Below are 13,966 nucleotides of genomic sequence, written 5' to 3'. Positions count from 1 at the left end.
CCAACTGATGGGAAACTTGGATTCTCATAGTGAGGCCACGGAAGGGTCATCACAAGCTCAAACTGAAGAAGGAGAAATTCTGCAGGAAGGAGTTGAGCAAAGAAAAGAAAAGAATAAGTCTAAGAAGTCAAGAACAAGAAAGAGGAAAGAAGCTCGACCAGAGGTCCAATAGGAAGCCCAGCTGGAAGAGTCCCAATAGAAAAGGCCAAGGGTGGAAGAAACACACTCGCCAGCTAGTTCCTCCAGCATGCAGGAAGTTGAGATGTTTGAACAGGAAATTCTAAGGGATCAGCCGAAAGACAATATTCCTGATAATGCACGTGCACAGGATATGCTTAGCATTAGTGCTTCTCACAAACCTGTTTGACAGAAGATTCAAAGGCAAGAACCGCCTCCTAGTTACGAGCAATAGGAACAAGATGGTTTTATAGAGACAATTCTGGAGGACTCGGAGGAAGCTTCACAGGAGCAGGGGAAGATGGAAGTTCAAGGTCAACCAATAGTCTCTCCAGACTGGTTAAGGGAAAGAATGAGAAGAGAGCCTGAAGAGGAAATTGATCTAGCACAGGAATTGGAAAAACTTCTAAGCAGAATGGACAAATCGGTAGAGAAGAAGACAGCCAAGAAGTTTTCGAAGATTACAAGGGATGAGTCTGGATCCAAAACATTGCACTTGGCCGAGCCTATAGTAGATAAAGGCAGAAGTGAGATCATGCCCGATGAATATGTGATTAGGGAAGTCAATTTGGGGCATGCATCCACAACATAGGTAGTGGAATATTTTGAAGAATATTCCTTGGCCGTGAAGGAGAAAATGAAAAAGATGAAAAAAAGTGCAAAAGGTTGAAGAGCGAAAATTGAGCCTTCTGTGAATATGTGCGGAGTTTTAAACATCCACTTAGAGAGGAAGATCCATTCTTTGTCCTTGCCTCCTCTCTGCCTAAGGAATCTGTTGATGGTGCTGAAGAAGTAAGGAAAAGAGCTCAATGCTCTAAGGAGTGGGTAGAAGATGTTTTCACTTCAGTTAGAAAGTTTATTGATGACTTGGCTCATTCTCATTCTAGAATCCTTTCTATCCTGAACAAGTTGCAGATTGTGGATAGTTCGTGGGAGGATGTGCATATTTACCATGACCAAACTATTCTGCGACTTAGAGCATTAATGAAAATTCCTAGGCAAATGTTGATTGACGGGAAAGTTGTCAAAGAAATGATGTTTATGACTTCCCGTGATGGTTTTATGCCGTCTGCACTGGAAAGGGATCTTTTGAGAGATTCGGCAAGGAATTTGCTTATTTGAAGGACTCAGTCGGGAAAGTACTAGGAGAAGTTCTTAATGTAGTTGAAGCATTACTTGCCAGAAGATTGATTGAGGAATTGACAGTTGACTTCCTGAGGGACCAGAATGTTATCAACAGTGCAAGGTTGGATTGAGCTTTTGATGCGTGCGCATAAATCTGAGTTATTGAATGAGTATTGTTCTTTGATGGTATTCATTAATGATTTAGAATCCTTTAAACACAACCTTTGAAGATTGCACCTACTTCATGTAGTTGTCTCAACATGGCGAAGTGAAGTTTGGTTGATCCTATCCTAGACATTGCCATCTACTAAGGTCTTAGGTTTAGAGTAGTGTTCCTTAAACCCTTTCTCATTTATTTTCCACATTTCAATTGAAAAAGTCCCCAAAATTGAATCATTTATTGCTAAATCATTTGAGAATATCCTTGAAGTTATAAATTTGCTAAAATCTTCTTTAAGTGTGCGTAAGTCCCCTTGCATTATTGGCATATCGCATCAAGCCAATTGAGTCACATCCATTGCATAATCAAAACCTTGGAGTCAATTGTCTGAACTTGTCGCAATCTTAGTATACTCTTGAACTTTGATCAAGAGAGAGTAAAGTGACCGTTGGAAATCATTATTCAATGCTAGTGTGTGTAGTCACAAAACGCACGTCAACAATACCCATATACTTCTTTCTCATTGTTACATCAAAACTAAGAAGCACACGGGAAATATTGGGGGGGGGGGTGAATCAGCATTTCAGAACTTTTTAGAAACTATAAATACATGAAACCACATAAAGCATAAAGAGAACAACCATTAAGACGCAAGACGCAAAGATTTCTCGTGGAAAACCCTTTCGGATAAGAAACCACGACATCAAAAAGATTTCATTAACATAAATGGGCACCAACTCTGATTACAATAAGAACACCAATAACCAGAGCACCAACTCCGAACAGCTATGGCACCAACCACAGTTTGAGCACCAACTCAAAAAGATACACTTAAACTCAAAATACTTATCAAAACTCCAATCCCAATCCAAAATTATACAACAATTATGTACCTTCATCAGCATGTTCTTCATTCTCTTGAATCTGATTTTCAGCAAGTGCTTCTTCCATGGCAATAAACAAAATTTCATCACTCTGAGATTCTTCATCACTTCCGATGAATCATTATCTTCTTTTGAGTATAGACTCCTTTTGGTTTCAAAGTCTTCTTATCTTTTCCTTTATACTTTCTGTTGTTGTATGCCTTACCATAGTTAAAACACTTGAGAGGCATCTTCTTTTTGAGTTTACTAGAATCCTTCTTCCTTATGAACAATGCTTCTTCTGAATCAAAATCATCATCCGAACTGTCACTTGATACTAGCTCCTTTTGTTTGCCTTTCTTTGATGCCTTGAAGGCAGTCTCCCTCTTTGACGAAGATTTATTGTTCGTCCTCATTTCACAGGTTGTCAATATACCATGAAGCTTGTCAATAGACATTTTATCAAGATCAACCATCTCTTCTATAGCAGAAATCTTTGCATCAAATTTTAATGGTAAAGACCTTAAGTTTTTCTGTATAACAACACTATCTTCCACCTTTCACAAAGGTCCGTAAGGGAGTTCACAACTTCATCTACCCTTAAGAAATAAGCAGCCATATTTTCTTCTTCTTTCATTCTCAAACTTTCAAACTGCATTCTGTGAGTTTGGAGTTTGGATTTCCTTACCTTATCATCTCCTTCATAGGCATTATTGAGCTTATTCCACATGGCTTGAGCAGTCTCACAATGCATGACTCTTACAAATTCAAATTTTGACAATCCACACAATATTGCATTCATGGCCTTAGTGTTGCTTTCAAAAGCTCTCTTTTCATCAATAGTGGGTGGAGGAGTCGAAGGGGCAGTATAGCTTGACACCATGCAGTTCCAAACATCAAAGCCAAGTGACATAAGGTAGGCTCGCATTCTAACACACCAAAAGGCATAGTTGGAGCCATCAAACAAAGGAGTTCTGTTTGTTGCAAGTCCTTCAAGAGCGTTCATCTTGTGTGCTAACAAGACCAACCTCCAAGCTTTTAAGCTCTATTCTGAATGTAACAACTTTTATACCAATTGAGAAGCACATAGGAAATACTGAGAGGGGGGGTGAGGGGGTGAATCAGTATTTCAAAACTTATTAAAAACTATAAATGCATGAAACCACATAAAGCATAAAGAGAACAACCATTAAGACACAGACACAAAGATTTCTTGTGGAAAACCCTTTCGGGTAAAAAACCACGGCATCAAAAAGCTTTCATTAACATAAATGGGCACCAACCATGATTACAAAAAGAACACCAATTGCCAGAGAGCACCAACTCTCCGTGGAACTCCAACTCCAAACAGCTATGGCACCAACCACAGTTTGAGTACCAACTCAGAAAAATACACTTAAACTCAAAATGCTTCTCAGAACTCCCATTCCAATCCAAAATTATACAGCACCTTTGTATTTTCCAGCAGTAGATGTATCAATGAATCTATGCTTGCAGCAGACCAAAACAATCAAACTCTTTTTCCTATTTTCTTATAAAATTCACAAGCTCAACACATAACACCAAGCATTGTCTGATAAAAAACGCACTAAGCAGCAAACCAAAACCAAAGAAAATAGAACACAAAGGATTCTACAGCCAACAACCACATAGAAAGACTTCACACCACACGATTTTTATTTTGCTCGCAAAGCTGAATACCAGAAAGATAAACGCTGACCAGCAGAAGTATCTGACCTTCAATTTAGTCGCTTCACTCTATTTTGAAACGGCACACACCTTGCATCTCACACACTTCCTTTGTTAAAAAAGCACATGCTCCATCAAATATACAATATACACACTCCCTTATTTTGCACAGCAATGAATATACTTCACATCAACAGCCACAAAAACTTCACTACAAAAAAAATAAATTGGAGAGTCAATTAATTTTATTTGCCCGACCACGTCTACATATCAGAAGTCTGCCATCATTTGCAGTATGTTCGAAAAAATCTTGAATGCACTTTCTCTCTAGCTAGGATTTCATTATATCTAGATTTCAGGTTTTTCTCCTTGTTATAAGTTTCCATTGTCATGCCATGATCCATGATGTCCTTCTGAATTTTTTCCAATTCTGCTTCTATTGTATCTATGTCCACAAAAAAATTCGCAAACTTCATCCTATTCCATTCCTTTAAAATCCCTTTGGGGAACTGTAATTTCTTAAAGAACTTGAGTGCCTTCGAACAATAAACCATTGAGGCATCCTCTCACTAGGATTTGATCAAATCTTTCAAACAATGCTCCCTTGACCACATTTTCTCAAATTTAAAAGGACATCTAATTGGGACACTATCTAGACATACCAGAAGTTCCACTAGAAAATGATCCGATGTAGCAATCAATTTGACCCCAGCTTCAAAGATTAACAGTCTGGAAGCCCAATTTCCACCCAGAAAGAATCTGTCTAATTTCTCAGCAATATGATCATCCCCAAATCTACGATTGGACCAGGTGAAGGTTCCTTTATTAGTTCTTACATCTCTCAAGCCATTCTTAGATACAAAGTTTTGGAAACCTACTTGTGAAGCAGTAACACCCACATTTCCTCCTTTCTTATCTGTCATGTCTAGAATTGCGTTAAAATCTCCCCCAAGAATCGCCAATTCCTGTGACAAATTAGTCAGAATCAACGATAATTGTTTCCATATCTCCAATTGCAGATTAGCTTTCACTAGGCCATACACATTGATGAGGAAGAAGTCGCAATTGAGATTGCAAGAATGGATTTTGCACAGCTGCCAAGCTTGAGTTTTGATGAGTTCCTTCACCTTAACAAGAACAGGGTTCCATAATATACCAAGTCCACCGGAAGAACCAACAACACTCGAAAAAACCCCTATCCATGACTGCCATGCTCTCATCAACCCCTTTGCCTCCTCCAAGCTCATTTTTGTCTCTTGTAAACATACTAGATCCGGTTTCATCTATTCAAGATCATGCTTGATCAGACATCGTTTGTCAAGGGCATTGTAGTCCCTGACATTCCAACTTATGAGTTTCATTTTTCTTCAGGAAGGGGGCCTCCCTTCCCTATTGTAAGTTTGCACTGTCCCTTGGCAATTCCTGCCATAGCAATCCGGATCCTGCTTGGTTTCCTACCTCTGGACTTCTTTTCCCTTGGGGAGGCTTTCACAAGCTGAGAATCAGTTTGGTTGATGGTACGACTCTCAATAATATCTTCTTCATCAAAGGCTCCCCAATCATCCTCCTCATCATCCTAAATTGTATCTTCCGCCTCCTCTTCACAAACAATCCTTTCTCCATTATTCATGTTAGCGCATTGAGTCTGTTCCAGTTGGATATCTTCTTCTGCACTTGGATCCTTCTAGGATCTTGCCACTCCCGCATCCAATGTCTTCATAGCCGCTTCGACTTTATTTAAGGCCTCTTCCACTAGGTTAGCAGCTTCAATTTGGCTTGCTATTCTATTTGCATCACTCGATACCGCCATATGTTCATTCCCTATTTTGGCTCCATTTTCCTTAGTATCTTGCACCATCGTGGAAGGGGAAGCCCCATCATCCAATAATCCAATATTTTTGTCTGCCTCTTCTCCTTCTCCTCATCCGCAAACTTCACCACTGTAACTTCCAATGAAGAATCTACTGACTTACCCTTAGGGCCAATCAGGCACACCTCCTCCGAATGTCCTTCCTTGTTACACACAACATCTTTCCAGTTGATCTTCTACCTCAATCTGCTGTACCCAACATCCCGTGTTTGTAGTTATTTCTAACCATGCATGCAGAGGGAAATGAGGTTTCCACCCAATACATATTCTTGCATACGTATTGAAATCTTTTTTCTCTAGAGCCTCATTTGACTTGATATAAAACCCTATCTTATTCCCAATCATTTGGAAGGTCTCTTCATTCCAATACTCCCTCAGAAGGTTATAAAGACGCAACCAAATGGGTACTTCTTCCATAGGGGCCTTGATAGGATTAAAGTTCGGCTCCCAATCCCTGATATACAGACCTCGCCTCCCATGAAAAACGACCCATTATTTAAGACCCAGTTCTTATCCTTACTATTCTTCGTGATAACTAAGAAGAAGCTGTTAGGCATTGCCTTTATATCCACTTTGAAAGGCCATTTCTCCTCACACCATTTCTTAACATGGCTAAAAGCCGGCCAATCCCCAATCCATTTCATGAAAAAACCCTTTTCTTAAGAATGCTACCGAATCATTCCAACTTTAGTTGTCCAGAAAGAAAGATAAGTTTTGAGCTTTCGACAGTTTAGGGTTTACCTTCTCAGAAGGCTCCGTTCTTGGGATCTTCTTCGGCCTCCATTCCTTATCACGGACCTTCTGCCAATCCGATTTCGCTCCTGACTGGCTGTTATTGTGATTGCTGAAGATTCCTTGGTGGTCGTTTCTGGATCTTCAGAAATCCTTGCTCCATCCACCGCTTTCCTTTCTACCTGTAAACGGTACAGGGGCTCTGTTCTGGTCCTCCTAAATCCATTTAGGTTTTGACCATGAGTGAAATCCTGGATTTGCATAGTACCTTGGTCGATCATTTGGTCTGAAATCTCTGAACTCTCTGGGTTGCAGACCTAGCCTCCTGCGCGTCGCCATCCAATACTATTATTATATATATTATAAAATTGTCTTTGTAGAGTTTCTTTGATTAATATACTCAATTTGGAAAAAAAACAAAACAAAAATCCACAAAATTCTACTCAATTTGACTTGGTTGGGAGGTAGGTCCTATTTTACTTCATTATTTACACAAGCTAAGTTATTTTCTTGTATCACGTTTCTCATTATTTCTCTAATTACAGTTCCTACAAGAAAAGAAATGGAGAGGTGGAATGAAGCTTTATTCTTGAAATTCTAGCTTCAAATTAGAAATGAGCAGGATAGTTTTTAAATCAGTTCAGTGATGTGATTCAAAATAAAATTGGTAGGAGTAGTATGCTCAAAATTTGTTGAAAGCATGTATGTTTTGGTCGTGAGCCATTTACAAATCCACAAGAAAGCGTAGTTTACTTGAAAAATGAATTTTATGGTCTACTGGAAATACATTGTTTTTATTTTAAAATGTTCCTTTTTTCTTTTCTTCAAATTAACCACATTTTACCTCACCATACCTAAAAATAATAGTGTGCTTCAGAAATTTTCCATCCTCAATATTCTCTCTGGAAAAAGGAAGCACTCAAAAAGACAGTTCTGAACTTTGTTTTTTTGTCCAAATTAACTCAATGAAGATGGAAATTATGAAACTTGTACTTGTTTCTGAAAAAAAGAACAATAATCAAGGGGAACAATGAAGAAGATCGAATGCCCGGCACATAATATGCACACCTATTTGTACTTGTTTTACTTTTAAATGAATCCTATCATAATTTTATCTTTTCTGGGAGCAGCCAAAGTTTGTCTTGTCTTGAATCCTACCACTGTTTATTTTATCCAACATTTGGTAATTCGCTACTATAGTACATAACTGAAATAGTAGAAGAAACTCTCGAAGCTAGCTCGAGTATATACTAGTTCTCAGCTAAGCTCTTACAGTCTAACTAAAGTTATTCTTTTGTTTTGCTCAATCTCTTGTTTTGCTTTTAATTTTTCTGTTCCCTTTAATACGAAGCTTCATACTCCCTGCTTGGTCAGGGAAGGTTGTGCCCGAGTGTTTCTTCTGGAATTCTTGAATCCGCTTTCTCTACAGTGATTCAAACTGTATTGTACAACTATCCAACCTATATAAAATTTCCCTAGAAAATTAGAGATCTGAATGTTGTTTTATCTTTTCTGGGAGCAGCCAAAGTTTGTTTTGTGCTTGGATCCTACCGTTGTTTATTTTTATCCAACATTTGCTAATTCGATAGTATAGTACATAACTGAAATAGTAGAAGAAATTCTCGAAACTAGCTCAAGTATATACTAGTTCTCAGTTATACTCTTACAGTCTAACTAAAATTATTCTTTTGTTTTTCTCAATCTCTTGTTTTGCTTTTAGTTTTTTTGTTCCCGTTAATGCCAAGGGCTTCATACTCCCTGCTTGGGAAAGGGAGGTTGTGCTTGAGTGTTTCTTCTGGAATTATTTAACTTGTTTAATCTACAATGATTCAAACTGTGTTGTACAACTATCCAACCTATATAAAATTTCTCTAGAAGATTAGGGATATGAATATTGTTTTATCTTTTGTTGGAGCAGCCAAAGTTTGTATAACTGAAATAGTAGAAGAAATTCTCGAAACTAGCTCAAGTATATACTAGTTCTCAGTTAAGCTCTTGCAGTCTAACTAAAATTATTCTTTTGTTTTTCTCAATCTCTTGTTTTGCTTTTAGTTTTTTTGTTCCCGTTAATACCAAGGGCTTCATACTCCCTGCTTGGGAAAGGGAGGTTGTGCTTGAGTGTTTCTTCTGGAATTATTTAACCTGTTTAATCGACAGTGATTCAAACTGTGTTGTACAACTATCCAACCTATATAAAATTTCCCTAGAATATTAGGGATATGAATGTTGTTTTATCTTTTGTTGGAGCAGCCAAAGTTTGTATTTTATTGAATCCTACCATTTTTTATTTTTATCCAACATTTGCTAATTTGCTACTATCGTACTTAACTGAATTAGTAGAAGAAATTCTTGAAAGTAGCTCAATTATAAACTAGTTCTCAGCTAATCTCTTACAGTCTAACTAAAGTTATTATTTTGTTTTTCTCTATCTCTTGTTTTGCTTTTAGTTTTTCTGTTCCCTCTAATACCAAGCGCTTCATACACCCTGCTTGGTCAAGGAAGGTTGTGCTTGAGTGTTTTTTCTGGAATTCTTTAACCCATTTTCTCTACAGTGATTCAAACTGTGTTGTACAACTATCCAACCTATATAAAAGAAAATTAGGGATCGGAATGTTGTTTATTTGAATCACTAAACATTAGCCATTAGATTTATAAGCATCTACTCCGAGCAAGGAAGCAAAACACCATCCAAAGAGCAACAAATAAATATTTTGATGGTGTTTGTAGACAACAAAGAACACTAGAATCAAAGAACCTCATTTGAACCTATGAGTAAGTAAGAAGGCAAATATGCCTTGCAAAAATAGGTCTCTTTGGAAGGAAGAAACGTCTACTTCTCATAGGGCCAACCTGTCCATGTGAAGTTCAAATTTTAAAAGAATATATTGCTTATCCCAATATGACATGTCACTCAAATTGGGCCAGTCAAGCAGGATTTCATATTATAGCATCCCTCTTACATCTTGACTTGGAGGGTGCATATAGCATTTGGAAGATCTATTCACCTAACAATCTCACTTAGAAGCTGGCAAATTGAAGCAATCTTGATACTCTGCTCCTATAATATAGAGAGAAACCACCTATTTTATTTTTCAAGATCATGTAACTGGTCCAGCTCCCAAATGAAAAGTATATCCTGATGTAGATCTCCAAGTATTGATATCTTTTGCCCAGTCAGAATCTCCATGTTTCACTGACTTGCTATCACCGTTCCTCAAATATTTGAATCCTATAGAATTCCTCCCTTTGGCATATCTGGGAATATTCCTTGCTGCCTGCCGATGACTATCCTTAGGTTCTTGCATAAACATGGAAACTAAATTAATTGCATATGGAATATCAGGTCTGGCTTGACTTATGTACATTCAAGAGAAAGCTTCACAATCCATTGAGAGACTAAGGCAGGCTTGCAATCCAACATATTGAACTTTGTGAACAATTCCAAAGAATACTTAGTTTGGGACATAAAGATCCCATTCTCTTCCAGAGTCACCTGAATTCCAAGGAAATAATTTGTAATGGGTTCCTGATTCAATTCGTAGTTTATTTTTGATATAGAGTTTATAATTGTGTCCTGATTTCCTTTATTGCATAGCTAGTTTCATCATTGTCACTGAAGATTGTTTTGGGCAGATCCTTGTCCAGGGAAGATATCCGGGCACTTGTGGAACATGGATGTCCGAGTTTAGATAGAAAGGTGGTGAATTCAGGGAAGCGTTTGAGGTCATATGTGAACATAGAGGAAGGAGAAGTAAGTAAATTTTCAGAAGAATAGATGGTTTTATGTCCCTCTATTAGCCCTTGAACAATTCTTCTTCTCCATTACCTTTGTAAAACATATTTGTTTCCCCCATAGCATGATAGTATAACATATTTGAGTTTTAATTTTCAAAGGTGTGCAGCAAATGCAATTTAAGGGGTTCCTGTGACAGAGCATACATAAATGCCCCTAAAGAGGAATGTGAACGCACAGTAGATTTGATGAGGATTCTACTGACTTATGGCATTGATCCAGTAATGAGCTCAACTGAAACTAAATTACAAATGAAAAAAACTGTTAAAGCATCTATACGTAACCTGCTGAAAGATGTGGTTGAGTTGGCTGCAACTCCACTTGATCCAAACCTACCACGGCCAATACCCAATCAGCCTGAACCAACGAAAAAACAGGCACCTCCACCACCAAAGCGGATAGGTCATGCTGATATTGAAATGAAGGAAGGGGATTGGCTTTGTCCAGGGTAAGTTCACCTTATACATGTTTATGTTTGTTAGTGTTTGAATTTGCCATTGGAGTTTTACAATGAATTTTGTTCAGATAAATAGAAAAGTATCCTAATGTATTTGGTATGCTTGACAGGTGCAATTTTGTAAACTTTGCTAGGAACATAATATGCCTACAGTGTAATGTGAAGCGCCCAGAAAGTAGCCTACATACAGGCGATTGGGAATGCCCTGAGTAAGTTCTATCATGCAGGGATGACACAATATCTTAAATTATTTTTCATTATGGCATATCGGTTGGGTAAATTAATTTTTCTCTCTTAACATATTCTCTATCTGTTTTTCATTATGCATAGCAATTGGCTTATTGTTGTAAGTTAAAAAGCTGAATTGACAAGAATGTATTTGAAATTCCCTTGCAGTTGCAGCTTCTTCAATTTTCAAAGAAATATGAAATGCCGCAAGTGTGATTGCGATTGTCCAAAGGATGACCACACAGAAATTGCAAAGCAGCTAAATCCAGGAGACTGGAAATGCCCAAAGTAGGTTCTTTCATTCAGGGGCAATATCAATATCTTAGATTATATTTCATGAGTTCATATTGCTTGGGAAATTTCATTTTTCTGTTTCTCTTGTTATCTTTTTTTTAAAATGGGATTTATTATGAATAGAACTTTATGTTAAGTTAGAAAGCTTCCTTTGATGAGGATCAAACTGAAAATCAATTTGCAGATGCAACTTCCTGAATTTTAGAAGAAATATGACATGCCTTGAGTGTGATTATAAGCATCCAAAGAACGATCAGACAGAAATTGCAAAGCTGTCAAATCAAGGGGACTGGAAATGCCCAAAGTAGGTTCTTTCATTCAGGGGCAATTTCTATATCTTAGATAGTATTTTATTAGGTCATATTACATGGAAAAAATTGTGTTTCCTTTTCTTTTATTAGCTCTTTCCAAATGAGATCCATCAGCCATTGAATTTGATATTTATGTCAGAAAGCTTCCTTTGATGAGAACAAACTGAACTTTGATTCACAGGTGCAACTTTTTCAATTTTAGAAGAAATATGACATGCCGTAGCTGTGATTTCAAGCATCCAGGAGATTATAATACAGAGATTGCAAAGCAGCTAAATCCAGGGGACTGGAAATGCCCAAGGTAAGTAATCTCTTGCAGGACGATGCTGGTATCTGAGTTTTATATTTTTACAAGGTTATATTGCTGCAAAAATATATATGTTCTTGTTCCTTTTAATAAATTTATATCATTTGGATTCCATGATGGATAGCAGTTGAATTATTTTTTAGGTTAAAGAGCTTCACCTGACAAGAAACAAACTTAAATTCATTTACAGGTGCAAATTCATGAATTTTGGAAGAAATTTGAGCTGCATTAGGTGTCATTTCAGGCATCAGAAGGATGAACATGAAGAATATGATTTTCATGCAAAAACTAATGATATGTTAAACAGCCCCAGGAGAAGTAAGAGTGCAGGCCTTAGTGGTGATGATTATAATTTTGATGACTTTCCTGTGCGTGGAGGTAAAAGTGAAGTTGCACGTGGTAGAATGTCAGGAGAACATGGAAATAAAAATTTCAGTCAGTTTAGTTCAGGAATCAACAGGTCATCATCAGTTGGGGTTAATTCAAAAGACTTTTCAGACTTAGATTTATTAGATGTTGATGAGGGTGACAGCGGTGATGACAGTGATGTTGATTATAAACAGAAGAGGGTAGACAGTGGAAGACCATCTTCTACAAGTGCTAGAAAGGGTGCTCGTGCTGGTAATAATTTTAATTTTGATGACTTTCCCATTCGTGGAGGTAGTGGAACTGCAGGCTCAAAAAAGTTAGAAAAGAATGGGAACAAAACTTTTAGTCAACAGAATTCCAGAGGGGATAAGTCTTCATCGTTTGGGGATGATCCAAATGACTTTTCTGACCTGGATTTACATGATGATGACGACGATGATGATGTTGGCTATAAATGGAAGGGGGCAGATGGTGGAAGGTCATCTGGGAGGGCATTTGATAGATATGGTCGACTGTCTACCAGTTTTAAAGGTAAAGGAAAGGATTTCAATTATGATGACACTGATGGTGAAGATGGCTTGTTTGATAGTGATCAGGAAAAGAGATTAGGGCCATCCGAGAGATCCTTATCCTCAAAGTCAAAATCAGTGAAAAAGAGTGTTGAAAATTTTCGGGATTTTGAGGAGGATGATGACGATGACCTTTGTGAATCTGAGGATGAACAACCTCATGTGTCAGGAGCAAACCAGAAAGGAGACAAAAGATCCTTTGGAAGGGTAATAGACAACAGAAAAGGAAGGCAGCCATCCACTACTTGAGAAATGAAGGGTTGATAATGATGGGCTTAGATGACCTTGACGATCTTGCTGACAGTGATGAGAGAGGTGAAAACTATAGAATGTACAAAGCAGGTAAAGTGGAAGCAAACAGAGACATGATTGGTGATAATATAATCAGATTATTTTAAGAATAACATTCTTGGATAAGATTTGAAAATTCTTTTAAGCTAGTCACAAAATTAGTAATATTAGAAGCAATTAGATGGGTATCTGTCTCAGGTCTGTCTTCTGAAAATCAGAACTGTTCCATTCCAAGTTTGTTATTTTCATAGAATTAATTTCCAGCTTTGTAAAGTATCCTTCAATCACAAAAATGCCTTAAGAACATTTTGCCCACCAATGGATGTGCATCCCAGTAGGAACTAGCTACTACAGTTTTTGCAGGCATGTGTGGTCACCAATGTTGTGCCACTCTTGATATCCTGAACATGTTGGAGGCATTATATTAGTACTGTTAATAGAGATATTTCTAAGCGGAGTGCATATTGCTTCAAGGGTCCATTATTTTGTAATTCAATGTTGCAAACTAAAAAGCTCCAGGCCACCTAAATTTATGGCTTCATTGACATAAAACTTAGGAAGAAAATGAATAGCTAGTGATTCCAACATAATGGCACTCACTTCTGTATTGTGTGTTTGGCAATTGAAGGAGTAAATTGCAAGTGGGTCTCACAATTACACGTATTAACTTAATGAAAAGCTGGATGCATAGATAAGAAACTCTCTACTTTTAAAGGGCTTTATATTTAGGA

General features: G+C 37.5%; 1 protein-coding gene across 1 annotated transcript in view; it reads left to right on the top strand.

The window, feature by feature from the left end:
- The window catches only part of LOC131039372 (uncharacterized), a 33,768-nt gene extending 20,060 nt beyond the window's left edge, over positions 1-13,708 (top strand). Inside the window, exons 2-8 of the mRNA XM_057972104.2 lie at positions 10,250-10,367; positions 10,511-10,857; positions 10,977-11,075; positions 11,263-11,382; positions 11,573-11,692; positions 11,881-12,000; positions 12,197-13,708. Of these exons, the coding sequence (XP_057828087.2) occupies positions 10,250-10,367; positions 10,511-10,857; positions 10,977-11,075; positions 11,263-11,382; positions 11,573-11,692; positions 11,881-12,000; positions 12,197-13,193 (1,921 nt within the window). The 3' untranslated portion in view covers positions 13,194-13,708. The remainder of the gene's footprint in view (positions 1-10,249; positions 10,368-10,510; positions 10,858-10,976; positions 11,076-11,262; positions 11,383-11,572; positions 11,693-11,880; positions 12,001-12,196) is intronic.
- The last annotated feature ends 258 nt before the right edge of the window (positions 13,709-13,966 follow it).

Source organism: Cryptomeria japonica, chromosome 10, assembly GCF_030272615.1.
Source record: "Cryptomeria japonica chromosome 10, Sugi_1.0, whole genome shotgun sequence".
NCBI lineage: Eukaryota > Viridiplantae > Streptophyta > Pinopsida > Cupressales > Cupressaceae > Cryptomeria > Cryptomeria japonica.
The sequence above is the reverse complement of the archived record's forward strand: the minus strand, read 5'-3'. Positions and strand labels throughout refer to the sequence as shown.